The sequence below is a fragment of the Purpureocillium lilacinum genome (genome assembly GCF_023168085.1).
Source record: "Purpureocillium lilacinum CBS 284.36 DNA, scaffold_4, whole genome shotgun sequence".
NCBI lineage: Eukaryota > Fungi > Ascomycota > Sordariomycetes > Hypocreales > Ophiocordycipitaceae > Purpureocillium > Purpureocillium lilacinum.
The window spans coordinates 1,704,859-1,721,223 of record NW_027072114.1 but is presented as its reverse complement, the minus strand read 5'-3'; the positions used below and the strand labels follow the sequence as shown (position 1 = coordinate 1,721,223).

The following is a 16,365-nucleotide window of genomic DNA, read 5'->3' as shown; positions in this document are numbered from 1 at the left end:
GATCATACTGTACAAGGTCTAGCCCCTGGACCGCTGTACGGCCTGCTCAAATCCAGCAGGCACCTGGCTCCACTCCGGTCCGGCCGTGCTTCATGCGGCCCAGACGTCCTTCCCGGCCGTCTCGATCCAGTTGCCTAGCTGGTTGACATTCGAGTCCCAGTCAAGCAGCCTTTCCCGCATGTTGCCAATCTGTTTCATGTCAAGAACCTTGGGCTGAACCCATGTGATTTGCGCGACCTCGTCCACTTGGTCAATGGTCCCCCTCAGCAAGCCGAGGCTTAGCGCTTTCATGATGAGATGTTCGATCTCATCCGGTCGGACCTTGGTTTCTTGGGAGATGGTTGAGAATGTCATGGTCCGGTCATGGGGTGGGCGGCGGAACACCGCCTCAGTCAGCGCCGCGAGATAGATCTTCTGTCGGAGGTGGGTAGAATTCTCGTTCAGAAGCTTGTTGGAGGCGATGTTGTCGGACAGGACATCGTACGCAGCTAGATCGCCACGGTTGTACGCAAAAAGTAGCTCGCGCAGCCAAGCGTCATCCTCGCTCTGGGCGAGAGCGTCTAGGATGGGATGTAGAAGCAGCTCGCCGAAGTTGTAAATGCTGTTGGAGACCAGCGCAGCTACGCTGAGGTAGTACGCTCTCCTGTGGCGCTCCTCAGGGGACAAGGACGACAGATCGATGCAGGCTAAGTAGAGAAGGGCGTTTCGATAGTAATTGGCGAAGTCCATTTTGCGCTACATGACTAAAGTTAGTTTAAGTCTTTCCAAGATGGCGGATGCCCCCTTTGCGCGACACTTCAGGGCGGGCGGCAGGACAAACATACCTGGTAGTAGCTGGCGTTTGCATCATAGAATGCGGCGTGAACGATAGTTTCGACCGAATCGAAGGTGTCCAGTATTCTCTCGGAAGCGTCCAGGTCTTTCCTCGCGTCATCCAGCTCGTTCAGGCTGAGCTTGACCCGTGCGACAGCGACTGAGGCGAAGACGAGAGCATCCTGCGAATTCTCGTTGTCGACCTTCTTCACAACCGTTTGCAGAAACGCCAAGCGCTCCCTGTCATCTGAAATATGCTGTTAGTCTCGCCGCCGTTCTCCCTTTGATATGCCAGGCCTCGCTGTTACCTTTGCATTGCGTCGCGGCCTTCAAAGCCAGATCCACCAACTTCAGCTGGTTGATCTTGTCGGCGAACTTGAGAACGAAAACCTTGTAAAACGGCAAGCGCTGCGGGGCGCTGTCAGGGTGGTCGAAAAACTGCACCAGGGCATCTGTGAGTTGGTGCCAGAGCTTCCGCTCCCAGAAGTTCTCAAAGTCCAGCACAAGGGGCTGGAGCTCCTCTGCGGTTTGGTCCCGCTGCTCGGCGAGGAAGTCGGGGATCGTATCGACATTCATCTCGAAGACTCGGCCCGAGTGAGGCTGCCTGAACCGATGACCGAGGAAGAGCAGGTGACGGTCGAAGAGGTTGGTCTAGCTTGCGGCTGCCAGTTGCCTGCGGCCAAACGACGATGTTCGTCGCGGGAAGTCGGAAGTGCACGGAGTTGCGAGACTAATTGAGGAAGTCGGTTCGGGTATTGTTGCTGCTCGTCGAACAGCTCGTTGTGGTCGATGGCTATGGTTTGGGGTGGGCGGGTTGGCAAGGCGAAGGTGATGGAGCTCGCCAACGCGGCTGTCTCGCAGCCTGCAGCTCAGGCAGGACCTGGTCCGCTGGTACGTTGCGGAGCTGTGGGGGCTGCAGGTCGGAGCACAATGGCTGAGACGGGGACTAGAGGCGAGCGTGACCGATCACGTGATCTCAATTGGCAGTCCGCGGCTTCATCTAGCGCACCCCCGGCCCCAGCGAGCCGATGTCGAGAGCATCGACAAACCTTCAACGAGGGCAGCGCCATACGCAGGCAGTCAGCAAGGAGTTCAAGTCTTTGCTGCAGGCTCGTCAATTGCAAAGCATGGCGTCTCCTCTCTCAGCTGCGCGCTCTGCGCGCAAGGTCGTTCACAACGTTGCCGGAAAGCGCTTCTTGTCCGACATCTCCATCACCAGGACTGGCAAGCCAATCATCCGGGTTGAAGGCGGCCGGTGAGTGCACGCCCTCTGCCGACCCGGAGACTGACGGCGCTGACACTATTCCTAGATCGTCCCTCGGAGGTGCGCATCGAGTAGCGGCGAACGATGACTGCCGGCAGAGTCGCTAACTGTACCCCATAGGCCACACGGCTACGGTATTTGGCGCAACCGGCCAATTGGGCCGATACATTGTCAATCGCCTAGGTAAGCGACGGTATGCAGCTCGAGAGATGTCCCCAGAGGAACTTACACGTATTCGTCAGCGCGCCAGGGCTGTACCGTTGTGGTTCCGTTTCGCGAAGAGATGACCAAGCGGCACCTGAAGGTCACGGGTGACTTGGGCCGCGTTGTCTTCGTGGTAGGCACTCCTTGAAGCATATTAGGCGTGATCATGGGGTAACAACGAGATAGGAGTACGACCTCCGCAACACATCCTCGATCGAGGCGAGCGTTCGACACTCCGATGTTGTGTACAACCTGGTTGGCAGGGACTACCCTACCAAGTAAGAATGGCGTGTCCTTGCCACGATAATTTGTGATCTGACAGGGGACGACAGAAATTTCTCCCTCGCCGATGTTCACATCGAGGGAACGGAGCGTATCGTCGAAGCCGCTGCCAAGTATGACGTTGACCGATATATTCACGTCTCGTCTCACAGCGCCAACCCGGAGTCTACTTCCGAGTTTTACGCAACCAAGGTCAGCTAGCGTAGCGGAGCCTCTCTCGCCAAGATTGTCGCTGACTGAGTCGTTTTGATACAGGGCCGAGGAGAGCAAGTTGCGCGAAGCATTTTCCCCGAAGCGACCCTCGTCAGGCCGGCGCCCATATTCGGGTTCGAGGATAACCTGCTTCTCAAACTGGCGTCTGTCCTCAATCTTTTCACGGCCAACAACATGCAGGAGAAGTTCCGACCCGTTCACGTATGTGTTCCTCGAGCTATGCTAGCAAGCCTGCCGTGCTAATGACGCCGTATCGGTTACCTAGTCCATCGATGTGGGAGCAGCCCTGGAAAAGATGCTGTACGACGAGTCGACGGTTGGCCAAACGTACGAGCTGTACGGTCCCAAGGAGTATACGTTGGCCCAGATCGCCGCCCTTGTGGATAAGGAGATTTTCAAGCAGCGACGCCATATCAACGTACCCAAGGCTATCTTGAAGCCCGTGGCCGGCCTTCTTAACCGTGCACTGTGGTGGCACACTCTCTCGGCCGACGAGGTTGAGCGCGAGTTCATGGACCAAGTCATTGACCCCGATGCCAAGACCTTCCGGGACTTGGGCATCGAGCCGGGCGACATTGCGAACTTCACCTACCACTACCTGGTGCGCCCCTCCAGCAAGAGCAGAAACACTGCAGCTTTACTGACCGCATTTACAGCAAGGATTCCGCAGCTCACACTACTACGACCTGCCCCCGGCCACGGAGAAGGAGAAGAGGGAAGACAAGAAATACATCCACGTGCTGGACGAGTTGTGAGTCGGGAAGGGATGGCAGGGCAAGGACATGTTAGCGACAGCCGCCGACGCTCAAGGCTATTGACAAGATGGCCGCAGTGAGTGTCGAATGAGGAGAGGAAGAGGCAGTGTACGTATTATATGGCTACAAGCCTTAGATTTAGATTTGCGACAGCAATCTGCACCGGTTTCGTTTGTGCTGCGATGAGCATAGGAGGTAGGCGTTGCCTGGCTCTCAGAACTTGAAGCCAGGGCGCCAGGATGTGTATGTGGTAGAGGGGTTCTGGCGCTGCGTGGATGACCTCGGCCGAGAACACTGATTTTGTCTGCGCATTTGCTTGCCAAAGGTCAACATGGTGCACGTACTTTGTTTGGATAATTCGATAAACCGCAGATGCGCTGGCCGGATGCCCCTTTTGGGGTGCAACTCGTACGCTTTGCCGGGGGCGGTCAGAAATCTAACGGAAGCAAACCCAATTTTTCCCCATCCGCCAGCGGGAACCAAACGCATTCAGTCTTTCTAGACACATCGTAACACCCACCCCCCAAAGGCAGATAGCCTTGCCTCCTTGCTTTCCAGCCTCGACTTCGTCGCCGACGAGCCCTGCACAGAAAAGCGCATCCACAGACTGCGCCATGGCAGACCGTGAGGATGAGCCCGTGTAAGGCGCAACTGCCTGGGCGATCTGCGACAAGCTTGTGAGCTAACTGCCTGCTCCCCGGGGACCCAGAACGCTCTCCGCCCATGCGCTGGCGGCGCTGGCGGAGTTTCAAGCCGAGAAGCAAGATTTCAGGGCCAAGTTCGACAAGCTCCGCGCCGAGGCTGAGGGCGACGAGCCTTTGTCCATGGAAGCGTTCACCGAGGACTGGAACGCATCCCAATTCTGGGTACGTCAGGATAAAGTCGCTCTGGCGACAGCTCTCCTTTTCCGGCACCCCCTTTTCTCCTCGGCTCAACCCCCAGTGTCCTAGGAGGGGCGGTGATGGGGATTTGGCTCGCCACTGACTGACGGCTTCAATGATACGAACAGTACTCGGATGAAACGGCGGGCAAGCTCGCCGGGCAGCTGCTTCAGGACGCCACCAGCGAGACCACTATTGGTGTCATATCGACCCCAAGTGCCTTTGTGGCTCTGCGCAATGCATTGGTAGGCGAGGACCTCGTCCTTTTGCACGTGAATTGCAGCACTCATGCTGATACTCGACACTTGCGTCCCTTTCGAGCAGCGGACTACGCCAAAGGCGGAACGGCCTCGGCTGGTGCTCCTCGAGTACGACGAGCGATTCCGCGTGTTTCCAGAGTTTGTCCCGTACGACTTTCACAGGCCGCTTGATTTGCCAGGCACGTCTTCTCCCTTGAACGAGTCACGCCGGAACTATCGCCGCCCTCACCTGCGGACTTCGAGCGCACTGAACGGCTGCTGACGGATCTTCGGCTATTGCAGCCGCGCTGAAGGGCTCCCTTGATCGTGTCATTTGCGACCCCCCTTTTCTTAGCGATGACTGCCAGACGAAGAGTAAGATGCCATCCTCCTTGACACGCACTCGCGCATCCCAGTCTAACACGCTTGTTTCCATGTCCGCAGTTGCCCTCACAGTCCGCTGGCTGCTCAAAGTTGGCAGTCCATCGCCTCCTCGCGTCGTCATTTGTACCGGTGAGAGGATGGATGGCCTGGTGACCAAGCTCTACCACTCACTGGGCGTACGCACCACTACCTTCGTGCCCGAACACCCCACCGGACTCAGCAACGAATTCTATTGCTGGGCAAATTTCGAATGCCCGCTGTGGACATGGCGTCAGCGCGCGGAGTAGTCTGCTATTTCACCGGGCGAAAAGGATGCGTGAGTCCCGCATCACCTTACGAAGCACGGAGTGACTTATTTTCCTAACCAGAGCCTTGCAGGAACGAAATCCGCTCTGGCAGGTTCCAGATTCAGATGCATGGGCGCATTGACGACAGCGGTCAGTTCATTCTTGGAGAACGGCGGATGTCGTGATTCGAGCAAAGACATACATACATACATACTTGGGCATGCATGTATATTTGTATATACTGAAGATGGTATCACTATTAGAACTAGTGGCTAAAGAGCGTTCCTTGCGCTGTGATATGCAATCTCCGGCTTGATTGAAACATGTTCTTCAAGTCTCAGCGCCGCCGTGGGTATTCATGCAAGTGACCGAATGATGTAAAACAGGAGGTACGCCTGGGCGCCGAGAACGTCGGATATGCTGGCGAGCTCGACCTTGTGGTCGTTGAACTTGAACCACTGCGGCAGCTAGGTCAGCAAGAGGCAGTCCAGAAACGGTGGCAACGACCCGAGCACAGAGAAGGAGTGGCCATCATGCTGCTCAAATAGCTTACCTGGTCGCCAACGCGGCAGTATGAGACGTAATGTCCCGTTTCGATCTCGCCAACGTGCACAACCACGCTCAGCAAGTCGTATGTGCAAGAGCGCTCCAGCTCCATATTTTCGCGGCTATCGCGACTCCGAACCCGGGCCGTGTACGGAAGCATGTTGAGCTGAAGAGGGAACTGGACAACATTGTCTATCTTGGACGCGGCGCGGTCGTGTCTGCCCTGTTTGTACTCGAAACGCTAGAGATACGTATTTGTGAGCGGGCGACGGCAACACGGGGCGAGAAATCAGGCCTGCTTACCTTGAGTTGTATCGACAGCACATTCGGCAAGCGCTTGATGCTCGTATACCTCCTAGCTTGCTGCGAAGAGGCGCAGCTGTGGCAGCGATATTCGCACTTGTCGAACTTGACGTACTCTTCGTCAAGGCAATCCGTCAGTGTCAAGACCGGTGCTTTCTGCCCGGTCTTCTTAATACGCCTCTGAGTCAGGCTGTCTAACCCAAGGCTAAGGTCCAGGAACGACTGCACAGCATGCGTACTGCCCTTGCAGTTCTGGCATGTGGTTGTTGTTTGCATCTTGCCGTAGAAAGTCTGATGGACGATGCAATTGCAGCTATGTTCGCTGCCAATCTCGGGGCGTTTCCCGTCGCCGTTGCGTTCATGTAACTCTTCGGCCAAGAACTGGAAGAACTCGTGTGCATCCTGCTCCTTGGTGGTGACAAGGTTCTCAAAGGCCTTCTTCTCTGAGATCCAAAATCCGGACAGGATATTGGCGGCAGTGTAGCCATTCGTATTCTCCAGCGCGTAGAAGTCCTGGAACATGTCGTCCATGGCACAGCTCAGACAGTGTGGTACATTGCAATCGTTGCTCTGATGTCCGTCGCTCAAGTAGAAATTGCGCAACAATGGATTATGAAGGAAGCTCTGGAGCACCACATTTTGATAACACGTCGCTCCGGCGTTGTAAATGCCGCGCAGTCCGTTTGCCCGACACGAAGCCGTCGTTGTGTTTGATGCAATCAACCTCGGGTCATCCTTGATGGAGTCTGTGAAGAGCTCGTCGTGTTTTCTCTTCCGACCTGCAGTGCTACTTAGCAGTCGAAGAGCTTGGAGATAGAGTTGGCCAACGTACCTGAAAAGGAACCTGTCCCTATCTTGCGAACGCGGAGTTCCTCGAGGGTAGGATCCCATACCAGGTCATCGCATATCTGACAATAGAGAGAGCCGCTGCGAGAGTCGACATCTTGCGGAATGTGTTAGCTGGAGACCTCGCTCAGACAAGGGCGACTTTTCTGCGACGTACAGAAGCGATGCTGTTTCTTGGTGCCATGCTTCAAGCGATCCTCCTCAGTCACGGTCGTGGGGCATTGCAAACAGAGAAAGTTGGAGGTGAGGGAGGTGACAGGGCGTCCCTCGTGGTTGGTCGAGGTCTGGGGCACGATGGGGGTCGCATCGAAGATGCCTCGTAGAATCATCTTGTAGTGGGCGATCGAGCTGTTCATGACCTCCTGCCCTTGGGACAACAGCAGCTGCACATGCTCTGCATCGCGGGCCGCTTGTCAGCCAGTGGATTACTTGGCGAGGCGCCGGGAGAACCGAACATACCACAGCCGAACATGGGCGTCCCCACGGCCGGGGACTTGACTCTCGCATTCTTGGGGGATGCCGGTGTCGCAGGACGTGTGGACATGATGCGAGAGGAGGTGTTGAGGCTTGGACAACTTGTTCTGGTGGCAGGCGCTGTGCGACGGGCCACAAAGGGCAGGCCGAAGGGCGATATAGGGTGTTTCGTCGGAGACGGCCGTCGCCACGCAGCAGCAATTGAAGATGTGGCTGCTTGAGCCGGTCGCTAACAATAGCGCGACTTGCTTGTCGGAGGCCGCGGTGAATCTGAAGTCTATCTTTCCGGGATAGCCGCGGTGTCATTAGCTATCCGTGCAGAAATGACAGGAGGTGTCGGCGCGCGGAGGAGCGTCTGTACTTGCTCTGGTAGGCAAGTCTTGACTCGGGCAGGAGGGGATTGAAGGCGAGGGGGATCAAGGGAGCCGGCTTACCTTTGCTTGCCGTTCCGGCGCATCCAAGCCTCAAAGGAGGGCCTGGTTTGTGAACAGTGTGCCGTCTGTGCTGCTGCGTTAGCGACGGGTGGCGGACGCGGGTAGGTTGGCGTTGGCTGGGGAAGTCGTTCATCCACGGATGCTCGCAGTGCGCGATAAGCCTCGATAAGCCGGCCGACCACTTTAGCAGAGCCGGGGCCGATCCAGGGGACATTGGGTGTACGGGCGGGTACCCTGCCCTGCCTGCGTACCTCTGTAGTGCGTTTGGGTGAGGCGCTCCAGCCGAGCGCATACCTACCTAGGCGCTGCAGTACCTCCCAGCTAACAGTACCTGACACTATATTGCTAGGCGCCAAGTTACGTAGCGCTGTACTTTGTATCCGTCTACCTCTGGAGAGGTAGGGCAACTCCGGTAACGATCCTGCTATTAACCTCAGGCTCGGCATCAAACAAGGCGACTCTCAGTTCCTTCCTAGGTAGACCCTTCATCTGGTGCTTGGCACACAATTCCCCCTGCCTGCTGGCCGTTCGAGGAAAGGGAGCTCGTACTGGTACTTACTTGCGCGCGGCACCATCCCCAGCCCGAGGGGCGCTCCCAAATCTTGATCCCTGCACGTGACCTCGCGACCGTCGCGCGTTGCACGACGCGTCGAGCGTGCCAAAGTCAACAGCTTGGCGCTGTCACCGTCGTTAGCCTCCCTTGTGGCCAGCGCTCGCAGCATTATAACACCGGCGGCGAACTGTGCTTTGTGTGTTAAAATGGCGCATCAGTAAGAGATTCCATCCTTCGGCATCTCGCAAACACGTTACTCACCGCTTCTCCCACAGACCAGGGTTATCCGCATCGACCCCCAGCACCGCCGCCAAGGGCGTTCACCTCGGGAGACGTGTGCAGACGCCCGAGTCAATAAACCGGCTCCATCAACCATTCAAGTGTCCCGGATCGGCGGCCCGAAGCGCTGACACAACTCGCCCCTCAAGAAAGCGGAAACGGGTCGACTATAAGGGCGCCGACGGCGAGGTCGACGACGACAAACCATACACCAACGACGACCGGTTGGCACTTGCAACGCGTGATGCCAACAGGTTTCCTGTCTTCCAGCCCAAGGAGAAGGGATTCGTTTTCCGCAAGACCTTCTCGGTCCCTTTCAAGGACAAGAACCAAGGTGCCTGGAACCCAAGCCGCCCTCCCCCGACACTTGGGCTTCGCCAGGGAGCCGTCTTTGCGCCGAAGCCACTTCATGACCCAAGTGGCGAATTTGCCATTGTTCTCTACGACCCTACCATCGATGACAAGTCCAAGCCGGTGGACAATGGCAGCGAGGATAAAGTCGCTGCAGATGCCGCGCCCAGCCAGACCCTGGACGCACCCGTTGTGCACAAAAGCCTGGCGGAGATTCTCGGTATCAGGAAGAAGATGGACAAGGATCATCCGCGTGTCCCCGTTGTTCTCGACCCCAAACTTGCCAAGATACTACGTCCCCATCAAGTGGAGGGCGTCAAGTTCATGTATAGATGCGTGACGGGCATGATCGAAGAGCAGGCCAATGGATGCATCATGGCGGACGAGATGGGGTTGGGCAAGACACTTCAGTGCATTACCCTCATGTGGACTTTGCTCAAGCAAGCGCCAGACGCGGGCAAGTCCACGATACAAAAGGCCATCGTTGTCTGCCCGGCCAGTTTGGTCAAGAATTGGGCCAACGAGCTCACAAAATGGCTGGGTGCTAACGCCATCACGCCTTTTGCAATTGATGGCAAGGCCAGCAAAGAAGAGCTGACTCGTCAGCTTCGCCAATGGGCCATCGCGTCTGGCAGATCTGTCACGCGGCCCGTCATCATTGTCTCTTACGAAACGTTGCGACTGAACGTTGAGGAGCTCAAACACACAAAGATCGGCTTGTTATTTTGTGATGAGGGTCACCGCCTCAAGAACGGCGATAGCAACACATTCAACGCCCTCAACAGCCTCAACGTGTCACGTCGAGTCATACTTACGGGAACGCCCATACAGAACGACTTGACAGAGTATTTCTCACTTACAAGCTTTGCAAATCCCAACCTGCTGGGTTCCCGGCTCGAGTTCCGCAAGCGGTTCGAGATACCCATCTTGCGGGGCCGCGATGCCGACGCGTCCGAGGCGGACCGCAAACGAGGCGATGAATGCACGACGGAGCTACTTGGCATCGTCAACAAGTTTCTCATTCGACGCACCAACGACATATTGTCCAAGTACTTGCCGGTCAAGTATGAGCACGTCGTATTTTGCAACCTCGCCCCCTTCCAGCTTGATCTGTACAATTACTTCATCACGAGCCCGGATATCCAGGCCTTGCTTCGAGGCAAGGGTAGCCAGCCACTCAAAGCCATCAACATCCTCAAAAAGCTATGCAACCACCCCGACCTGCTGAACTTGTCGGATGATTTGCCTGGTTCGGAGGGCTGTTTCCCGTCGGGATACGTGCCCAAGGAATCGCGTGGCCGTGACCGCGAACTCAGACCCGAGCTATCTGGCAAGATGCAAGTGCTTGCCCGGATGCTCGAGCGCATCCGACAAGATACCAATGACAAGATAGTCCTCATCAGCAACTATACGTCGACACTGGACCTTTTCGAACGCATGTGCCGGTCCAACAAGTACGGCTGCCTTCGGCTTGACGGTACCATGAACGTGAACAAGCGCCAGAAGCTGGTCGATCGGTTCAATGATCCAGAAGGCGAGGAGTTTGTTTTTTTGCTGAGCAGCAAGGCCGGTGGCTGCGGCATCAACCTAATTGGGGCAAATCGTCTCGTCCTCTTCGACCCGGACTGGAACCCAGCAGCGGACCAGCAGGCTCTCGCTCGAGTCTGGCGTGACGGCCAGAAGAAAGATTGCTTCGTGTATCGCTTCATCGCCACTGGGACCATTGAGGAGAAAATCTTCCAGCGTCAGTCGCACAAGCAGAGCCTCTCATCGTGTGTCGTCGACTCTGCCGAAGACGTAGAGAGACATTTCTCCCTCGACAGCCTTCGTGAGCTGTTTCAATATCGACCGGATACGAATAGCGACACGCACGACACGTTCAAGTGCAAGCGATGCAAGCCGGACGGCAAGCAGTATATCAAGGCACCTGCGATGCTTTACGGGGACACGAGTACGTGGAATCATTTTGTCAACGACGGCCTCCAGCCGATCCAGGATCTTTTGCTGCGACAAGAGCATGCCCAGCCGGAGGTCTCCGCCGTCTTCCAGTACATATCGCACTGAGACACGAGACCACGGCGGCCTGCTATGTCAGGGAGAGGGGTGCGTACCGTTCGGCTCGAAATCCTGCAGATTCATGGACCCAAGGCACTCGCAGGTGCGGCAGAGGGATAGCCTTTTTGGCCGGGTGACCTGCTGTCAAAGTATGTTCAGGGCGTGCCTCACAATCGACTACTTCTAGTTGGCATGTCGATAGCCACTGTCTTCGACCGTAACGCTGGCTGGCTGGCGGAAAGCTAGTTGACTGGAGATAGGAAGAGAGGGAGGCACTAGAGCGACAGAGAAAACCTTGTATCAGCAGGTTGAGCGCGTCAAAGCAAGCTTAGCATGCGGCGCCATCCGCGAACATAGGCCTTTGCCGTGTGGCTTCAGCGACGGTCTAAAAGTTCTGCGCGGGCGGGCGCATTACCCTTTGTGCTGCGCACATGTCACAAGGGTAGACGTGTCGCATGCTGGGTAGACCTTGTATAAAAGGCGACCTCGCTTCCATATCTGCGACCCTGTCATCGCTCAGCTTGCAACTCTCATATCTCCCCCTTGCCGCAAAACTAAGTTACTCACAGATCACCAAGTCGTGTCTTTGTCCATTTGTCTCGCCATGGGCGTGCCGATGTCGGTTCCGACGCCTCATCGCGACTGTGACTACGTGAGGTCAAACTTTTGGGACTATTTCATGAACACGCCGACCGAGATATGCGACTGCCACAAGGACCACAAGTGCCCCCGGGGTGAGCCGTCGATGCCCCCCTTGTGGGAGTTCATGGAGTTGGACCTGAACTGGCCCAACTACGCTTCCTGCCTCCCGCTACCGCCGGTCCCCACGATCGAGGTGAGGGACACGTGGACAGAGCCTCGCGACGACTGGTCCGCGTAGCCCGAGGAGGGCGCCATGGCTGCCTCAGATACCCACGGCGGTCGCTCAAGCAGCGGGATTCAACTTGGGGTATAGCAAGGCCAGGAGTGTCCCGCCCTCGGCCTCTGTGGCCAGACAAGAGAGTAGTACGTACGGACGAACCCAACGGCTCCCGCTAGTTACGACTTGCTAACCGCATAATGTTTCCAACCCAGACATGGGGATCGGGTTGGATTTGAGCGGCGCCTCTGACCATTTTTCTCAAGCTTGGGGTAGTCTGCACTTGTTGCTGGGGCCAGTACGGGTTCGACGGCCAGCGGGTCTGACGCGAAGGAGGGGCGAGGGCTTCATAATGCCGTGGTAGGGAGAGACGGTGTCAGTGTGGTCGATGCAGTCTTCACGGGCAGGAAAGTACGCGGGTGTGTCGTAAAGACTAGACCGACGTTGCTGGATAAGCCGGCTCCTGCCCCTGGCCGAGGCTCGAGTGCAAAGTGCTTCGAGAGCAAGTTGTGGCGTGCGCCGACATGTATCCATGGATGTTCACACTTGAAAGGGAGGCCCGCCCAGATAGCCCTGCGACAGCACCCGGCTTGCCTCCAGTACATAAGGTAGGTGGTAACTTACCTGCTAGGTACGGGCTGTTGGGCTGCTGCCCACCTCGCCCCCAGCACCCCATTAGTACCTTAGGTACTTAGGTACTTAAACCCTCCCTATTGCCTACAGTACTACAGTACCTTAGGTACCTACCTACCTGGGTACTTTATACCCTACTGTGGCATGGAAGGTTCCGTCGGGTGGAACCCAGCACCCACACGCCTGCTGTCCCTGGAGACCCAGGTCCGCGTGGGTGAGCCACTGAGAGGATGTGTTAACTGAAATTTCTCTCTACCCCCGTGCAGGCCCTCTTTCATCCGTCCTGCAGACCACGCTCGACGACAGCTTGTGCATCTGGCACCGCAAACGACGACCGTCTCCCACCCGCGAATCGCCATGTCTCTACAGCCCGGAGTCAACGAAGCGGCCGTCAAGGCGCAGTTTGCGCAGTTTTACCTGGAACGGACCACGCAGGAGCTGGCCGAGGACCTCGACAGGGTCAGAAACGCAGACGACTTCAAGGCCGACTCGGTCGCCTTCCTCGTCCACGCACTTCGGCAGGGCGCGGCGCAGTTTTCCGTCCACGGTCAACAGAGGACCGTATCCGATGCGTCAAAGTCAGCTGCAGGCCCAGGCGACGCCTCATGAGGGCCCGTGATGGGTGCGCATCCAGCCCTTCGCACATCGGCACCGAGTCCGTCGCATCACCACAAGCAGCACACCCACTCGCCGGGCATCGGCATACGCGAGCCAAGCGCCGCTGTCGGCCCTAGCTATGGCGGCCGGCCAGCTTTGGCGCGCGCAGAATGCCGCGCTGGGTGTTCACGCAAGTTCAAGGACCAATTGTCGCTCCGATGGGGTCTCCGACTCTATTACAGAAAGCCGATGCGGCCTTGCGGACGCCAAACTATCATTATTCAAAATCTCGCTCTACCGCCGCCACTGCTTTGACCTCCCGGGTCGCCTCCATGTGCCCTAGAAAAGCCAAGAGGGGCCCGTTATCGCGTCCTTCTCATTCAATCGTCAAGGGTATCTCAAAGGAAGAACAGTGAAGGATGAGAACCGAAAAGAATAGGAAAAGAAACATCGCAGCCAAGCTGAAGCAAACTTGCCTCAGAACCTCCAGTAACCTCGAAACATTCCGCGCTTGGAGAATGAACATGGTGGCGGGAAAGGTGTCCCGGGGTTGAAAGCGGGCCAATGTGCCTCCTTAAGCATAGGCAAAGCGAGGGGCAGTTTGCCTCTCCTTACGGGTAGCCCAGCCTTTGATGGCGAGTACCACTACTTCCCACGCCATCAGCATGCCCACGAGTCCCATCGTCACCGTGTACATGAACATTGCGTCTAGGTCATAGTGAATCATGCCGTCGACCGTGTCAGAACTCTGCCGTCACCGTTAGACGCCACTTTTTATCCCGCCCGGGGGCCCGGGGGGGGGGAGCAAGGATGGTATGTGCAGCCGACTTACACTCGCCATGAAGATGATACCGCCTGCAATGAGCCCGAAGGACGCCAAGAGCTCGGTGGGAGGCCGGGACGGCAACACCGACTTGGGCGGGCGGAGATAGACGAGAACATAGGTCAGTGCACGGGCAAAGGAAGAGCCAAGGAGAAGATTGCCCCATTGCTTGTGGACCATGGTGGAAATCATGGTGGACTGGTGGTGGGAGCTCATCATGATGCCCAGAAGCAAGATGACAAGTGCAGGGATCGGGTTCAGGGAGAACTCGTACGTGGTCGGGGGGCTTCGCAGCTCGCGCTCCTCGTCGGGAAACGTGTCTGCCGGCGTAGCGTCGCTCACGGTTGTGTTCAAAAGATCGCGGATGCGCGTCGATTCAACGAGAATCCCGCACTAGACGACACGCAATGTTAGCACAATAGGCCGCGTTTACGGATGCGAACGGCCGCAAGACTTACCAATCCGCCACCGATGAAGAGGACAGTGATGGCCATGTGCTCCAAGTCCTGCGCCGACCACTCGCCGCCCCAGCCACCGAGGTGCTCGAGAAAGATGTTTGTGGAGCCGTAGAACAGGATTAGAGCGCTCTCGACGAACTCAGCAGACGGGCGCCACTTGCTCCTCTGGTGGTGCCGCGCGCGAGGTCGCACATTCCAGGCCCAGCCGAGCTCGCCGAAGCTGCCGGACCAGCGGCCCAGAGTGAAGAGCCCAAGCCAGAAGAAGACGCCTCCCTTGATCCAGTGAGCCAATCCGCTGAAAACGCCGGCTCCTTCCTGTCGTTGATTGAGGTGCAACGGTTAGCGATGCCGTCACGATGATTTTATCACACACGACTCACAAAGAAGCGGCCCAAAGTAATGATGCCAGTGGTCAACGCAATGAAGCCAAATGGCAGAATGATGCGGTCGACTATCCGATAAGCAAGGTCGAAGTAGCGCCACGCACTGGACGAGATGACCCGTGTGGCCCCGGTGGCTGCCCAGCTGGTGGCGCCAGGAGACGGAGAGCTGTCGGCCAGCTCGTCGTCGTGCTGATATTCCTTGCGCCGAGCGTGCAGAGGAAGGTCATGCTCGTCGTCCCCGACACCGTCGAGAGTGGAGAGGGAATTGGAGCGCAGCGACTCGGTGTTGGGCTCGGTGCCCTGCCCGCTGTCGTTGGACATGCGATACTCATCATCAGGCAAATCGGCCGAAAGGCGCATGAAGGCCAAAGACTCGGGCGACTTCCAGGCGCGGCGGCTTGTCACCGCATCGGCAAGGCGGCCCACCAGACCGACAAAGACTTGCGCCGAGACGACGGACGTGACGATCCATCCAATTTTGTGGTGGGCATTGTTGGGATACAGGTCTGGCGTGTTGGCGTTGTAAATGATTGAAAAGCCAATGCCGACTGCGTTGGTGATGGAGAACAAGAGCTGAGAGGCGACGGTATACCGCGACTTGGCGAGAGAGAGCATGACGGCTTTTTGGCGCGAGCGTCAGTTACACGAAGCCGAACAAGGCGGCCGCCTGCGCGCGACGCAGCGCTACGCTGGGCTGTACATACCGATGGGAAGCACAAAGACCCACGCAAGAACCATGAGAGCGATGTGAGCGTAAATGACCCCGACGTGGCCTGGGTGAGCAAAGTACGTCGGCGGATACTGAGAGGCGGATTGCTCGTGGCCGGCCTCGCCCATGCCCGTGTCCATGTCCCCATCCCCGTCCATGTCCATGCCCATGCCCATGCCCATGCCTGTAGCCGCGGCGTCGCCATGAGCGTGCGCCCTGCTGGCCAACACCGCGGTGAGCAACAGAGCGCTGGCGCTCACCCGCAGCGGCGCAGCAACGTTCATGGCAAAGCGAGGCAGGGCGCGACAACTTGGATGGCCGAGCGGGGATTGGGATTCGGCGGCGGCGACGTTCCTTCTGAAGTAGCTGCCCCGGCGAAGCAGCAGGCAAAGCGTTCGGACTGGAGATACTCAAGAGGTGGTGGGGGAGAAGCCGATATCACCGCAGTGTCCACGACTCCACGCCCTCGCCGCCAACCCCGACAGGCGGACGTCGCAACGGGCACCAGGTAGCAGCGTTGGATATGCGCGACCGGTATCGACGAGAGCTTGCGGGCTTACAGCTGCCGTGATTCGTGACGGCGTCTGTCCTTCCCGGCTTGCCGAATGCTGAATGTACGGGCACAAGACGGCGACGTGTCGACCGTGGACGGGCAATTACTAGGCGAGGTAGATGGTCAATGCAGACTGAGACCGGGAAGCGCGCGTGCGCCAGCCGGCAGCAGGCTGGAGCTCAACGGG

General features: G+C 57.4%; 8 protein-coding genes across 8 annotated transcripts; 5 read left to right on the top strand and 3 right to left on the bottom strand.

The window, feature by feature from the left end:
* Positions 1 to 90: 90 nt before the first annotated feature.
* On the bottom strand, positions 91 to 1,389 carry PLICBS_005708 (26S proteasome regulatory subunit; the record flags this gene model as incomplete). Its single annotated transcript, XM_018319403.1, has 3 exons — positions 91 to 735; positions 825 to 1,060; positions 1,122 to 1,389. 3 exons carry the CDS (start codon positions 1,387 to 1,389, stop codon positions 91 to 93), a joined length of 1,149 nt encoding a protein of 382 aa, XP_018181877.1.
* Positions 1,390 to 1,940: 551 nt separating this feature from the next.
* Positions 1,941 to 3,531, top strand: PLICBS_005707 (NADH-ubiquinone oxidoreductase 40 kDa subunit; the record flags this gene model as incomplete). Its single annotated transcript, XM_018319402.2, has 9 exons — positions 1,941 to 2,068; positions 2,124 to 2,137; positions 2,198 to 2,260; positions 2,320 to 2,414; positions 2,468 to 2,559; positions 2,614 to 2,755; positions 2,819 to 2,977; positions 3,042 to 3,377; positions 3,433 to 3,531. The coding sequence occupies 9 exons, from the start codon at positions 1,941 to 1,943 to the stop codon at positions 3,529 to 3,531; spliced, it is 1,128 nt and encodes a 375-aa protein (XP_018181876.2).
* A 614-nt stretch (positions 3,532 to 4,145) lies between these two features.
* Positions 4,146 to 4,934, top strand: PLICBS_005706 (uncharacterized protein; the record flags this gene model as incomplete). The annotated part of the gene is made up of 4 exons (XM_065600787.1): positions 4,146 to 4,171; positions 4,241 to 4,397; positions 4,541 to 4,657; positions 4,737 to 4,934. The coding sequence occupies 4 exons, from the start codon at positions 4,146 to 4,148 to the stop codon at positions 4,932 to 4,934; spliced, it is 498 nt and encodes a 165-aa protein (XP_065456859.1).
* A 744-nt stretch (positions 4,935 to 5,678) lies between these two features.
* PLICBS_005705 (uncharacterized protein) lies at positions 5,679 to 7,561 on the bottom strand (the record flags this gene model as incomplete). Its single annotated transcript, XM_018319401.1, has 6 exons — positions 5,679 to 5,780; positions 5,876 to 6,109; positions 6,172 to 6,950; positions 7,004 to 7,114; positions 7,175 to 7,411; positions 7,477 to 7,561. 6 exons carry the CDS (start codon positions 7,559 to 7,561, stop codon positions 5,679 to 5,681), a joined length of 1,548 nt encoding a protein of 515 aa, XP_018181875.1.
* A 1,123-nt stretch (positions 7,562 to 8,684) lies between these two features.
* PLICBS_005704 (DNA-dependent ATPase protein rad54) lies at positions 8,685 to 11,172 on the top strand (the record flags this gene model as incomplete). Its single annotated transcript, XM_065600786.1, has 2 exons — positions 8,685 to 8,695; positions 8,907 to 11,172. 2 exons carry the CDS (start codon positions 8,685 to 8,687, stop codon positions 11,170 to 11,172), a joined length of 2,277 nt encoding a protein of 758 aa, XP_065456858.1.
* A 595-nt stretch (positions 11,173 to 11,767) lies between these two features.
* PLICBS_005703 (uncharacterized protein) lies at positions 11,768 to 12,043 on the top strand (the record flags this gene model as incomplete). Its single annotated transcript, XM_065600785.1, has 1 exon — positions 11,768 to 12,043. One exon carries the CDS (start codon positions 11,768 to 11,770, stop codon positions 12,041 to 12,043), a length of 276 nt encoding a protein of 91 aa, XP_065456857.1.
* Positions 12,044 to 13,012: 969 nt separating this feature from the next.
* On the top strand, positions 13,013 to 13,264 carry PLICBS_005702 (uncharacterized protein; the record flags this gene model as incomplete). Its single annotated transcript, XM_065600784.1, has 1 exon — positions 13,013 to 13,264. The coding sequence occupies one exon, from the start codon at positions 13,013 to 13,015 to the stop codon at positions 13,262 to 13,264; it is 252 nt and encodes an 83-aa protein (XP_065456856.1).
* Positions 13,265 to 13,826: 562 nt separating this feature from the next.
* Positions 13,827 to 15,909, bottom strand: PLICBS_005701 (uncharacterized protein; the record flags this gene model as incomplete). Its single annotated transcript, XM_018319399.2, has 5 exons — positions 13,827 to 14,000; positions 14,085 to 14,468; positions 14,534 to 14,848; positions 14,914 to 15,536; positions 15,621 to 15,909. The coding sequence occupies 5 exons, from the start codon at positions 15,907 to 15,909 to the stop codon at positions 13,827 to 13,829; spliced, it is 1,785 nt and encodes a 594-aa protein (XP_018181873.2).
* Positions 15,910 to 16,365: the final 456 nt, after the last annotated feature.